The sequence below is a fragment of the Palaemon carinicauda genome, chromosome 30, assembly GCF_036898095.1.
Source record: "Palaemon carinicauda isolate YSFRI2023 chromosome 30, ASM3689809v2, whole genome shotgun sequence".
In the NCBI taxonomy this organism is placed as follows: domain Eukaryota; kingdom Metazoa; phylum Arthropoda; class Malacostraca; order Decapoda; family Palaemonidae; genus Palaemon; species Palaemon carinicauda.
Window position 1 is genome coordinate 97,179,485 of NC_090754.1, and position 14,748 is coordinate 97,194,232.

A 14,748-nucleotide genomic window follows, 5' to 3' on the forward strand; every position below is an offset into this window, starting at 1 on the left:
TGTAATAGAAAATGCTGGTTATCATCTAAGAAATATTGCGTTTATAAAAAAAGTAGCCTACCTAGACGAAAATTCTGTAAAGAAGCTTGTGATAAACTGTGTTATTACCAGGATTGACTATTGCAACTCTATCTATTATATTTACCAAAAGTGCAACTTAAGAAATTACAAAACAATAAACAGAGGAGCAAGATTGATAAAAGGCGTCCCACCTAGAGAAAGGATCACCCCTATACTAATTGATATACACTGGCCGACGATTAAAGCGAGGATTAAATTTAGAATATGTACAATAACCCACCAAGTTATCAGAACCGGGCGTCCAAAATACTTAAGAGAATTGCTACATATTGCGCAGCCAACAAATCGTGTCGACACGAGAATAGTTACAGATGGTTTCAAACTGTTGGACCCTAGATATGTGTCTACTTTAGGCTCTAAAGCCTTTAAATATACGGCCCCTATACTACACAATAAGCTCCCATGAAACATTTGAATGATTGAAGACATTAAGGCTTTCAAGAGGAAACTGAAGACTTTATTATTTCATGAGTCTTTTGACAGTGACGATTCAACAATAAATGAAGAATACGAGACATGAAACGTTAATTACTCTGAACGAATAAGGTAAAACGACAGTGGATTTCCTGCAGAGTGCGGTTCCCTTGCTGTACGGGACCGGAAAACCAACCATCAAAGTAAGTAAGGAATCATTTCAGCCATCTTAGCTGATATTAATATTTATTTGGATGTAGTCCAAGTTTCTTAAGCTGTTTTTCGATCACCATGAAAGTAAAAGTAAGTAGTTGTTTAACTGTTATCCACTCCCCAACACTGGCAAGAATTTGGTTTAAAGTTTTGGCAATAGGCCTATCATCAATCATTTATGAAGTGAAATGCACATCATCTGAAAAATAGTTTAAATTTCCCTACTTCATACCTCTGTGAGGTTTTTTATTATTAAAATATCTTCATGACACACATCTCCCCCTTAATCATAGCATTAATTTTCTCCTAATGAAAGATTTAGCACATTTGACTTCTTTAGACTAATACCAACTCTCTTAATCTGACCTAAAGTAAGAATTGCCGCAAACTTCATACATTAATTTCAAATAACCGATCCATGCCCAACGTATTCCTCTCATAACTGTAATTAATATGACCGAAACTCTGTGTTGTGAAAATAAAAAACCTGTCATAGGTTATAGGTTTTATCGCACACAAAAACTGGAGTCACCTCCTGAAACAATAGAAACAGCCACTATTACAACACGTACTACTTTACATGCACAATAACAAACAAATACATCAAAGTAAGGGCCAGACAACACAGGGACATCCACAAGCAATAATATGCACGAAGACACACAAATAGCAACATAATAAGCTGGTAAATGCAAGCAGAGAAACACAACGTACATGAGAGCATAAATGTAAAACTACATTGAACATATATTACCACACTCTGAATTGAAAGACAGTAGTTTCAGGTAATTCATGGTAAAAAATTACAATTATTCATTGCACCATTTGATAAAATTTTCAGACTGTAATTAGACTGCGCTAAGAGCTGTGACCCCGAATTAGGAATGACACAACTATGCCTCACTCAACTCAGAACTCAGAAGTTCAGAACATAATCGGAAGAAGCACTGGACTAGTCTACTACTACTACGGCTGAACGGTCCTCGTAACTGTCCCTCTCCCACTCCCAGCGAAGTTACTCAACGGAGAAGAAACTACCGTTGCATCACACTCTGATACACGCGTCTGTTCTAGCTAACTTCATCATCATGGCTGTTCGTTGTCAATATGAAGGTTCTGACAATATTGGTGTCTTTACGAAGTTAACCAATGCTTATTGTTTAGTGGGAATCGGAGCCTGCGCTAATTTCTACAGGTGAGATCTGCGTGAATCAGCCACTAAATAAATTCTTGGGCAATTCGTAATTTTCTTAGGTTACTGTGACCAACATCTTGATTTTTATCATTATTATAGCTCAGGGTAAGCTAGTAGAGATTTACTGGCAGAATTTCGGTAAATCTATAGATAAACGTGGGACAACATTTCTAAGAGGAAAAGAAAAACTTGCCACAATAAATTATATACATTCAATGAAAAAAGAAGCCACATTAAATGAAATGCATTCAACGAATTTGACCATTATTTCCACTGCTAATAAGCCGTTCTGCCATTATCCCCCCCCCTCCCCAAAGACGCAGTTGTTGACGTAGGATTTTGGGTGTGCGAAAACAGGACAAAACGTGATTATATAACGCTTAAGATTTGTAAAAGGGTACTGAACCTAACAAACCTTCCTTACCTAGAAGTTCCTAGTTCACAACCTCCAGACAGGGGTCAACCCCCCCCCCCCCGGACTCTCCTTCCCCGGTATCAAAACTTGGTTATTCAACACGAGATTTGTAAAAGGGTACAAAATCTAAGAAACCCACCTAACCTAACCTAGTAGTTCCCATGTCACAACCATTATTATTATTGTTATTATTATTATTACTACTAGCTAAGCTACAATCCTAGTTGGAAAAGCAGGATGCTATAAGCCCAGAGGCTACAACAGGGAAAATAGCCCAGTGAGGAAAAGAAAAAAGGAAAATAGAATACTTTAAGAAGAGTAACAACATTAAAACAAATATCTCCTATAAAAACTTTTAACAAAAGAGGAAGAGGAATAAGGTAGAATATTGTGCTCGAGTGTACCCTCAAGCATGAAAACACTAACCCAAGATAGTAGAAGACCATGGTACAGAGGCTATGGCACTACCCAAGACGAGAACAATGGTTTGATTTTGGAGTGTCCTTCTCCTAGAAGAGCTGCTTACCATAGCTAAAGAGTCGCTTCTAATCTTAGCAAGAGGCAAGTGGCCACTGAACAATTACAATGCAGTAACCACTTGGGTGAAGAAGAATTGTTTGATAATCTATGTTGTCAATTGTACGAGCACAGAAGAGAAAATGTAAAGAATAGGCCAGACTATTCAGTGTGGATGTGTGTAGGCAAAGGGAAAATAAACGGTAACCAGAGAGAAGGATCGGTATTATTTTACTGTATTACAGGGCAATGTAACCTAGGAAAAAAAACTACTTTTTCTTATAGAAAAAATTACGCTCTTCGAAAATGACACTCGTTCCCGTCGCAAATGAATAGTTTCTGAATATATATATATATATATATATATATATATATATATATATATATATATATATATATATATATATATATATCCTACGATAATGGGGGACCTTCAATGGGAACTCGGGGTTTTGGGTGGGGAAATGATATATAAATGTAACATTAGCAGTGTTTTTCATTTAATTTTTCTCATCGCTCCCATTCGCTCGTTTGTACATAGCAGGTTTCGACCATCTGCGCAAAAACCCCGCCTCCCTGCGGAGAGACTTTTCTTCCACCAGTAGGATTTCTTCTTCTCTAATCGTGAAATGTAACTATACGTCTCTCTATCAGCTCTGTTCAAGTCTATTACTTGATTAGTTATGTAGTACCCTCGTATACATATTACGTTTGACCCCAGTAATATATACTACTCGTGTTATTATCCGATACCTTATAAAATCACTACATTTTATATACCACATTCCATTTTATCTTCATATATTACTTTTATACATTTTGTTATTACCTTGTCACTCCCAGATTTCACATAAATACTTGCTCTGGACAAGTTTCCCATTCTGTTCATTCATGTTTACTCTCTCGACTCCGTTGCTTTTCCGTTAACCAATCACGAACCCATACGTATGTAAAGTTTGCACAGGGGGGTTAATATTTCCCTACCCCCACCTTCCAACAAACCCTTTTCCGTGGAAACCTTTGCCCAAGTCAGGTCTTTGTTAGTTCGTGACGTCTTTTTGCGTATTTTACTATCGAAGTTTTAGAAAATTGTAACGAATTCAGCAATCCATACTTGAAAGTAATTTGGTGAATTCCAATGTTAATAATTTTCTTAAATCACGTAATGTAATATATCAACTTTTACAGTGTTTTAAGCCCAGTATTAAACTAAGACAAAACAGTTAAGACGTTACAGACTCGATCACAACACCCCCATGACCCACAAGTTATGTCGTCACGGTCACAAAAGTAAGTCATTAATTTCTTTTAACTTTAATGTGTTAATTTTACTATATTTTGTTAAGAGTGTGAAGCTCAACATTACCGCTTGCCAGTGCATACGAGGTTGATGTTTTATTTTCCTGTGATCGTAAGTGAGGAACAAGAACCATTATATTTAATGTTGGTAATGTTAGCGCAACATTACTAATGTTAGCGTGCGCAGCTCAACATTACCGCTTGCCAGGACATACGAGCTTTATGTTTTATTTTCATGAGAGCGAAGCGAGCTAATGGCGGAACAAGAACCATTATATATAATATTATCGTAATAGTACTAACGTTATCGTAACGTGAGTGAAGTGATACGGATTAACATGATATATATAAAAAAAGAGCATTATATTGGGTTTGTGACCTGGGAACTTCTAGGTTAGGTTAGGTGAGTTTGTTAGGTCCTGTAACCTTTTTGTACTTTTTTATATATTGTTTAAAGGTTGTATAGATAAATTCTTTAAAATACACATGATGATATTACCGTATCATTGCAAACGTTAATAATGCCACCGTAACGTTGGTAACGCTGTGTATCGTTGCTAATGTTATCGGTTCTCAGTACATACGGGTGTGAACTGACTCCGAATTTGAACAGGTCATTATATTCAAATATTTTAACAAAATATATATAATAAAAGACATTATATTTAAACATTTCAACAGAAAATATATGTGTTAAACCTTTAAACTTACCCGCTGGTTATATAATAGCTTTATTCTTCTGTCTGGCAGAAATTCAAAACTCGCGGCAATCGCATAGATATGCCAGGTGTACACTAGCGCCACCACGGTAGCTAGGCCGAACTATTCCATCCAGCACCAGATTTTCTTCTTCCGCCATTTTGGGAACACCTTTGGGAATTCACTCGCTATCTACCTGGATTTGACTGTGTTCTTGGTGATGTACAGTTGTTTGTTCCGTAACTGAAATGCAAACCACGCTATTTACATACATACATATACCAAAGGCACTTCCCCCAATTTTGGGGGGTAGCCGACATCAACAAGAAACAAAACAAAAAAAGGGGACCTCTACTCTCTACGTTTCTCCAGCCTAACCAGGGACTCAGCCGAGTTCAGCTGGTACTGCTAGGGTGCCACAGCCCAACCTCCCACATTTCCACCACAGATGAAGCTTCATACTGCTGAGTCCCCTACTGCTGCTACCTCCGCGGTCATCTAAGGCACCGGAGGAAGCAGCAGGGCCTACTGGAACTGCGTCACAATCGCTCGCCATTCATTCCTATTTCTAGCACGCTCTCTTGCCTCTCTCACATCTATCCTCCTATCACCCAGAGCTTTCTTCACACCATCCATCCACCCAAACCTTGGCCTTCCTCTTGTACTTCTCCCATCAACTCTTGCAATCATCACCTTCTTTAGCAGACAGCCATTTTCCATTCTCTCAACATGGCCAAACCACCTCAACACATTCATATCCACTCTAGCCGCTAACTCATTTCTTACACCCGTTCTCTCCCTCACCACTTCGTTCCTAACCCTATCAACTCGAGATACACCAGCCATACTCCTCAGACACTTCATCTCAAACACATTCAATTTCTGTCTCTCCATCACTTTCATTCCCCACAACTCCGATCCATACATCACAGTTGGTACAATCACTTTCTCATATAGAACTCTCTTTACATTCATGCCCAAGCCTCTATTTTTTACTACTCCCTTAACTGCCCCCAACACTTAGCAACCTTCATTGACTCTGACGTACATCTGCTTCCACTCCACCATTTGCTGCAACAACATACCCCAAGTACTTAAACTGATCCACCTCCTCAAGTAACTCTCCATTCAACATGACATTCAACCTTGCACCACCTTCCCTTCTCGTACATCTCATAACCTTACTCTTACCCACATTAACTCTCAACTTCCTTCTCTCACACACCCTTCCAAATTCTGTCACTAGTCGGTCAAGCTTCTCTTCTGTGTCTGCTACCAGTACAGTATCATCCGCAAACAACAACTGATTTACCTCCCATTCATGATCATTCTCGTCTACCAGTTTTAATCCTCGTCCAAGCACTCGAGCATTCACCTCTCTCACCACTCCATCAACATACAAGTTAAACAACCACGGCGACATCACACATCCCTGTCTCAGCCCCACTCTCACCGGAAACCAATCGCTCACTTCATTTCCTATTCTAACACATGCTTTACTACCTTTGTAGAAACTTTTCACTGCTTGCAACAACCTTCCACCAACTCCATATAACCTCATCACATTCCACATTGCTTCCCTATCAACTCTATCATATGCTTTCTCCAGATCCATAAACGCAACATACACCTCCTTACCTTTTGCTAAATATTTCTCGTATATCTGCCTTACTGTAAAAATCTGATTCATACAACCCCTACCTCTTCTAAAACCACCCTGTACTTCCAAGATTGCATTCTCTGTTTTATCCTTAATCCTATTAATCAGTACTCTACCATACACTTTTCCAACTACACTCAACAAACTAATACCTCTTGAATTACAACACTCATGCACATCTCCCTTACCCTTATATAGTGGTACAATACATGCACAGACCCAATCTACTGGTACCATTGACAACCCAAAACACACATTAAACAATCTCACCAACCATTCAAGTACAGTCACACCCCCTTCCTTCAACATCTCAGCTTTCACACCATCCATACCAGATGCTTTTCCTACTCTCGTTTCATCTAGTGCTCTCCTCACTTCCTCTATTGTAATCTCTCTCTCATTCTCATCTCCCATCACTGGCACCTCAACACCTGGAACAGCAATTATATCTGCCTCCCTATCATCCTCAACATTCAGCAAACTTTCAAAATATTCCGCCCACCTTTTCCTTGCCTCCTCTCCTTTTAACAACCTTCCATTTCCATCTTTCACTGTCTCTTCAATTCTTGCGCCGGCCTCCCTTACTCTCTTCACTTCTTTCCAAAACTTCTTCTTATTCTCTTCATATGACTGACCCAGTCCCTGACCCCACCTCAGGTCAGCTGCCCTCTTTGCCTCACGTACCTTGCACTTTACTTCCACCTTTTTCTCTCTATATTTTTCATACTTCTCTATACTATTACTCTGCAGCCATTCTTCAAAAGCCCTCTTTTTCTCTTCCACTTTTACCTTCACTCCTTCATTCCACCATTCACTGCCCTTCCTCATGCTGCCTCCAACAACCTTCTTGCCACATACATCACTTGCAATCCCAACAAAATTTTCTTTTGCTAACTTCCACTCCTCCTCTAAATTACCAGTTTCTCTTACTCTCACCTCGTCATATGCCATTTTCAACCTTTCCTGATATTTACTTTTTACCCCCGGTTTTATTAGCTCTTCAACCCTCACTAGCTCCCTTTTACATCCACCTACTCTATTTCCCCACTCTTTTGCTACAACTAATTTTCCTTCCACCAAAAAATGATCAGACATACCGTTAGCCATACCCCTAAACACGTGCACGTCTTTCAATCTTCCAAACATTCTTTTAGTTATCAACACATAATCCATTAATGCCCTTTCTACTACTCTTCCATTTGCCACTCTTACCCATGTATACTTATTTTTATCTTTCTTTTTAAAAAAGCTAGCACTTATTACCATCTCTTGTTCAACACATATCTACCAGTCTCTCACCACTCTCATTTTCACCTGGTACGCCAGGGTTATTACTTTCGGCATAGCTGAAATGATGAGCCATTAGAATTTTAACGAGGGTTTACTACCCCCATTGCTAGTTAGCGGGGGGTGGGGGGAGGGGGCAGTAGCTTGCTTCCCCCCCTCACACACCTGTGTGATGAGCTCTTTTACTTTGGCTCGGGTGGTGAGCGGACGTGTCCGCTTTCACCCTCACTTTTTTGACAGCCATTAATGCTTTTTGTCTTTTACTTACTTTTTCTTATACAGTACAGTGGAACCTCTACATCCGAACGTATCTACATACGAATTTTCCAACATCCGAAGTAAAATTCGAGCAAATTTTTGACTCTACACCCAAATTTTATTTCGACACACGAAGTAAGCAATTTTCGTCGTACCGGTTGTATCCGAATTTTTCGACACGCGAAGTACAATTCGAACACGTTCCTACTCTACACCCGAAGTAAACAATACTCGTACGCGTAGTTGGTACTCATAGCGCTGGATGTGTTTTTTATTTCCGGCGATAGAAGGCAACACTTCGACCTCGGAGGGACCCTCAATTAGCGTGGCTTGGGTCAGTCCTCTGTTCTCGTCGGCTTCTTGCGGTTGTGCAAGAAGGAAGCTATTAAAGCAGTGAAACCTTCTAAGGGGATCACCATTATTTCAAAACGCCGTAGCCCTATCATAGAAGAGATGGAACGACTTCTGCTAATCTGGATCAAGGACAGAGAGATTGTTGGCGACACCATCACCGAAACCATCATCTGCGAGAAGGCGCACGCCATCTTCACGGACTTGAAGGAGGAGAGCTCTGGGGGGGATGTTGGGGAGAGTTCAACCGAACCTTCCTCAGACGATTTCAAGGCATCTCGTGGCTGGTTTGAGAAATTTAAGAAACTGTCCGGAATTCATTCCGTTGTTCGCCACAGAGAGGCTGCTAGTGCGGACACAAAGGCTGCAGCTGACTTTGTCAAGAACTTTGAAAGGATCGTGCTGGAAGAAGGCTACGTAGAGCAGCAAGTGTTTAATTGTGATGAAACCGGGCTGTTTTGGAAGAAGATGCCCAGTCGAACCTACATCACCGCCGAAGAGAAGAAATTGCCTGGGCATAAGCCAATGAAGGATCGGTTGAACATGTGTTAGGTTCAGCGCAAATAAAAGAGGTGTTAGGAAAATATCAAGACGTGGTCGACTTCATCGACAAATACCACCCAAAAAAATTGCAGGTTTGTCGTGTAGTTGCGCAGTTCGATGATGTTTGCCTAACTCACTTTCGAAACATTCTGAAAAGCCGTACCAAGCAACTATCTATCGATAGTTTCTTTAAAAAACTACGAATCGAACTCGTGATGAAGAGGATGGAAGTGGTTCAAAGAAAACGGCAAAGAGTGAAGCGAAAGAAATTCAATCGATTTTAAGTGGAGAGAGTGAAAGTGATTAAAATTAATCATCAAAAAGAAAAAAAGAAAATATAAAATATAAAAATAAAAAAAATAAATAAGCTAAGTTATGTTAAAGTTCACTTAGTGTAAGTTAGAATAAGTTACGGTAGTGTACGTTTATCGTAGTTAACCTCTCTACCTCCTCGCCGCCCGTCCGTCTCCTCTCTGCGTAGCAAGACCAACAACACCTGCGCTGGAGTTTCTAAGGTAAAGTGACGCTAAAAACCCGTTTCTTATTTATCATTCTTTGATAATTCTTCTTTTTTACATGTCTATTATCTAATTTAGTGTGCATTTTTCTCATGGGAAATTATGTGTAATACAATAGTTTATTAAGAAGTTATCATAGGTTTTTGGGCTCAACCATGGATTAATCCTATTTCAATGTATTCTTATGGAAAAATTCGTTGCGACATCCGAACATTTTCTACATCCCAAGTCGGTTGTGGAACGGATTAAATTCGTATGTAGAGGTACCACTGTATAGTACTTTTAATATATATACATTATAAACATTCTTTATGTTTATGTATATATTTCTGTGTATAGAAATGTAGTAAGTTTTCTTTTCAGTGTTTGTGCTGTGTGGTAGTGTACGACGACACCGGCGTAGTGCTAGGCCACCACGGTTTCACGTCATGGGGCGCGGCCTCTCCCTCTTGGTCCTTCGGTCGTTTCCTTCGGCTTTCCGTTAATTCGTCCGCCGTGGGGAATCGTCATCGCTGGACTTTCTTCATTCATCTATTATCTTCGCTGTTCCTCCTTTCCTGCAGGGAACTTGGATTCACAGCAAGGGGATGTGGGAGTTTAGTTTGACTACGTTCTCTCTCTCTCTTGAGGTCGCTCACCCTTTACTACTACAGTGAACCCTCGCTACTTCGCGGTTCGACAATCGCGGATTCACCACTTCGCGGGGTTTTCCCATAACCCATATATATATACATATCGCGGATTTTCCGGAAAATTCGAAAATACCGCGAAATCTGAAGATAACCAAATACGATATTTTGTTACCTGTAATTCCATTAATACTGTAATTATAGTAATATCTGCTCTTACTGATTGTTCATTGCATTACATATGATATATAATTCAGCACAGAAAGAAATAAAACACGAAAAGAGAATGTGATCATACGATAATTCAGTACGTAGTAAAATTAAATCGAACATGAAACGCAAATCAGATGCAGTCATACCATATTAGAATGGTGTGTACTGTAATGGATGTGCTTCTTTTCCATGAATCTTTTGTATGTATACGTACGTAGTACAGTACTGCATCCAATAATATTCTTTGTTGCAAAAATCACATTTCGAATAAGTACTGTAAGCGTACGAGAGAGAGAGAGAGAAAGAGAGAGAGAGAGAGAGAGAGAGAGAGAGAGGCGTAAAATAGCGTACGTACGTAAATTTTTATTATTATTGTTATTATTATTATTATTGTTGTTGTTGTTAATAAAATTATTATTGTTATTATTATTAATCATTATTATTATTATTATTACTGTACAGTATTATTATCATTATTTATTATTATTACGGTATTGTACTTAATCTACGTACGTTCAGTGTGCGCGGGACATCTTCTATGAGTAATCAACGCACCATAGTACTGTATAAGACGGGTTGTGATTGGTTCAAGCGCTGATAGATGACGAATCAAAACTCAAGTTTTGTTATCTAGCCTGTGATTGGTGTTTGGCCCGCATCTCCAACCCGCAGCATCAGAGTTCTCGCGGGACTGCATCGTTCACTTTCTCTTTCCGCGTATTGCTGAGTAGACGTTCTTAAGTTTGTGAAGTTGAATCTGTGCTGTGTGCGACTGTTTTAAGTTGAACTTTTTGTTGAACTTTCTGTTACAATGGCTCCCAAGCGTTCTGCTTCTAGTAAGGCTGGTAGTGAGCCTAAACGCCACCGAAGAATGATGACGATAGCTGAGAAGGTTACGCTTCTCGACATGTTAAAAGATGGTAGAAGTTACGCGGCCGCCGGCCGCCATTTTGGCATCAACGAATCCACCGTTCGCTACATCAGGAAGGACGAGGCGAACATTAGAAAGACTGCTGCAATCACCTTTAGCAGATCAGCGAAGCGAGTCGTTACAACGCGTAATAAAACGATCGTACGCATGGAAGGTGCTTTAGCTGTGTGGATTGCCGACTGTCGGAAGAAGAACATAGCGTTGGATACGAACACCATCCGAACAAAGGCTTTGAGCTTGTATGAGAATTTTGCGGCAAAGGAACCTCATGACGACGATGGCGACCATGCTGAAGAAGATGATGATGTAGATGATCCTCAACCAGGGACCTCCACTGATTCCCAGCGTCAGAAACAACGTTTTTCCGCCAGCAAAGGATGGTTCGCGAAGTTTCAGAAACGCTTCGCCCTGAAAAGCGTTTCCCTGCATGGGGAGTCTGCTTCCGCTGACACTGCCGCTGCTGAAACTTACGTGAACCAGACTTTCAAGAACATTATCGCTGAAGGTGGATACAAGCCGGAACAAGTGTTTAATATGGATGAAACCGGCTTGTTTTGGAAGAGAATGCCGTCGCGAACTTTCCTGTTCAAAGAGGAAGCCAAAGCCTCTGGCTTTAAGGCATTCAAGGATCGCGTTACCCTCGTGATGTGTGGCAATGCTGCTGGATTTTTGTTAAAGCCGGGGCTTATTTATAAGTCGAAAAATCCTCGCGCTTTGAAAAACAAAAATAAGAATCTCCTTCCCGTGTACTGGATGCATAATCAAAAGGCATGGATTACGAAGATGCTGACCTCCAACTGGTTCCACCAGTGTTTCATCCCGCAAGTCCATGAATATCTCTTAGAGAAGGGCTTGCCATTCAAGATCCTTCTCCTTATGGATAACGCTGGTGGACACGCAACTGACCTGTCGCGTGAGGGCGTTCAGGTTGAGTTCCTGCCACCCAACACCACGTCATTAATTCAACCAATGGACCAGGGGGTTATCAGGGCGTTCAAGGCCCTCTACACGAAGAATACCTTGGCGGACCTCGTTGCGTGTGTGGATGCTGCCCAAGATGACGAGGATGAAGACTTCAACTTGAAGGCGTACTGGCGGCAGTACACCATAGCCACGTGCCTGCAGAATATTCAAAAGGCACTTCAAGAGATGAAACCTGCAACTGTAAATGCGAGCTGGAAGAAGCTGTGGCCCGATATTGTTTACGACGACAAGGGATTTACTCCGTCGGAAATCCAACTCTCTGCAATACGGAAATCTGTGCAGTTGGCTGCCATAATTGGGGGTGACGGGTTTGGCGACATGACGACTGAAGACGTCGACGAGTTGTTGGACTGCCATTCCCAGCCCCTAACTGACGCAGATCTCGAAGACCTGACGAAATCGGCAAGTGAGGAAGAGAGTGAGGGTACCCAGGAAGAGACCCAAGAAAATGTAGAAGAAACGGGCTTAACATTAGAACGGCTCGCCAAGTTCTGCAACCATATGAAGGAGGCGAAAGAAATGTTGCAAGAGTGGGACGAGGATATGGTTCGCGCGATGCAATTCTGCAACAAGGTCGATGACATCACGACTCCCTACAGGATGCTCTTGGATCGAAAAAAGAAGCAGCGGCAACAACTTCCGATCACAATGTTTTTTCAGCCTCGCAAAAAAGAGCCAGTTCCTCCTGCTAGTACGCCTTCGGAAGAAATTGAAGAAGTTGAAGAGGTGTCCCAGGAAAAGACACCTCCGTCTGAAGAGACGTAAAATACTATCATTGACTGCACAGTAGAACACATCATCAGCTTCATCATCATCATTTCTACTGTGCAGCAAATTCATCGCCATCGTCATTCAAGTTTTTCTGGAACTTCTTTCGTGGTGAGTACAGTAACAATCTTTATTTTTTACTTTAACCTGTTTTATAGTTTAGTACTGTACGTACTGTATGCATTAAGTTAAAGGGAAGGTTTTAAAAGTCTACATGTTGTAACCTATCATATTTTTTTTGTTTAAAATTTACATTTACGTACGTAAAACAATCTCTCTCTCTCTCTCTCTCTCTCTCTCTCTCTCTCTCTCTCTCTCTCTCTCTCTCTCTCTCTCTCTCTCTCAAATTGTTTTCCTGCTTTGCTACGTACAAGTACTGTATAATTTATATTTGTAAGGTAACATATTTTGTAAATGCTTTGTACTGTAAATACTGTATGTACTGTATCATTATTTATCACTATCATCATGCGTGTTAAATGCCTTGTTTGTTCTGAGCGTGGTTGTTTACTGAGCGTACACGCCGTCGTTTCAGGCGGCGTCATAAAGAAAAAGATTTCATTTGGAAGTCCTAAGAAAAATACGTAAACTAAAACATTGGTAATAAAAAAATCAACATACAGTACTGTATAATCAATATAATCGATGCAAAAACTAACCATACGTACATATATGTGTACACTAAATGAGTTTGTTTCTTCATTATGATCAGAGATGAACGTAAACAAAACATTGGTTGCCATTTTTTATCGTGCTTTTTAGGTGTTTAGGAAACACATGATATAAAATCGCCTTTAATATTTGTGCCTGTTTTAGTTTAGGGTGCTGTAGTACATGCATTAAGTGTTCTGTACATTACAGGGTGTAAAGGGTGGTTTGTTAACAGTACTACGTACAAGGGAAGGTTTTAAAAGTCCGAATATACATGTTAAATAAATAGGTAAATATGCTGTCACTACTTCGCGGATTTTCACCTATCGCGCCCGCGTCTGGAACCTATCTACCGCGATAAACGAGGGTTCACTGTACTACTACTACGTACTATTACGGAAACTTCTTTCCCGTTGCGGGCTGAGTTGCTTTTCCGTTTTATTTGCCTCAATTATTTTTAATGAAATCTAATTGTATTTTTAACTTTTCAGCTTCTGGGGAGCACTTCCCTTTGGGGGTCAGTGGTTCTTACTATTTGTGAACATTAAAAAATCAGTTACATAATTATAATTGTTATAATTCTGTTTTTTGTTAAAGTTCTCCGCCCTCCCCCTTCTCCCGTGAATGTCAGTGGGGGAGGAGGGCGCATATTTAATTGTTAATTCTTATGTTTTGCTATTCCCTCGGGGTTACTCTTCGGAGTTCCTCCCGGGGGAATTTCTGTTAAATAATTATTTAACTTTATTTTCCCTGTTAACTATGCAGTTTTTCTTCGTTTGACTGAAGTGTGCCAACGAAGCAGAGCTGTCCTGTTTATGCCTGGGGAGTCTGCTGTCGCTGCCATCTCTCTAGGACATCGTCATGGGCGTTATCCCTTGTCTTAGAAGCTCTCCTGTCACAACTGTCAGCTCTTCAGTTCATCTTAGAACGATAAGGAGGTTCGTCTCCAGGGGTAGGTAACTCCCCTTTCGAGGGAGGTTCCCTTCCAAGGTGTGAGATCTTCCTCCTGCGGAGGGGGAACTTCTCATACCTTTATATTCCTGGTTGGGTTTTCCTGGTCCTTAGGCGGTTATGCTCTTGGTGTTGAGTACCGCTCTTGTAACCATGCTCAAGGGGCTGAGCG

General features: G+C 40.6%; 1 protein-coding gene across 1 annotated transcript in view; it reads left to right on the plus strand.

Moving 5' to 3' along the window:
- Window positions 1-1,662: 1,662 nt before the first annotated feature.
- eIF6 (eukaryotic translation initiation factor 6) overlaps window positions 1,663-14,748 on the plus strand; it is a 329,665-nt gene continuing 316,579 nt past the window's right edge. The window contains exon 1 of the mRNA XM_068354190.1: window positions 1,663-1,903. Within this exon, the coding sequence (XP_068210291.1) occupies window positions 1,797-1,903 (107 nt within the window). The 5' untranslated portion in view covers window positions 1,663-1,796. The remainder of the gene's footprint in view (window positions 1,904-14,748) is intronic.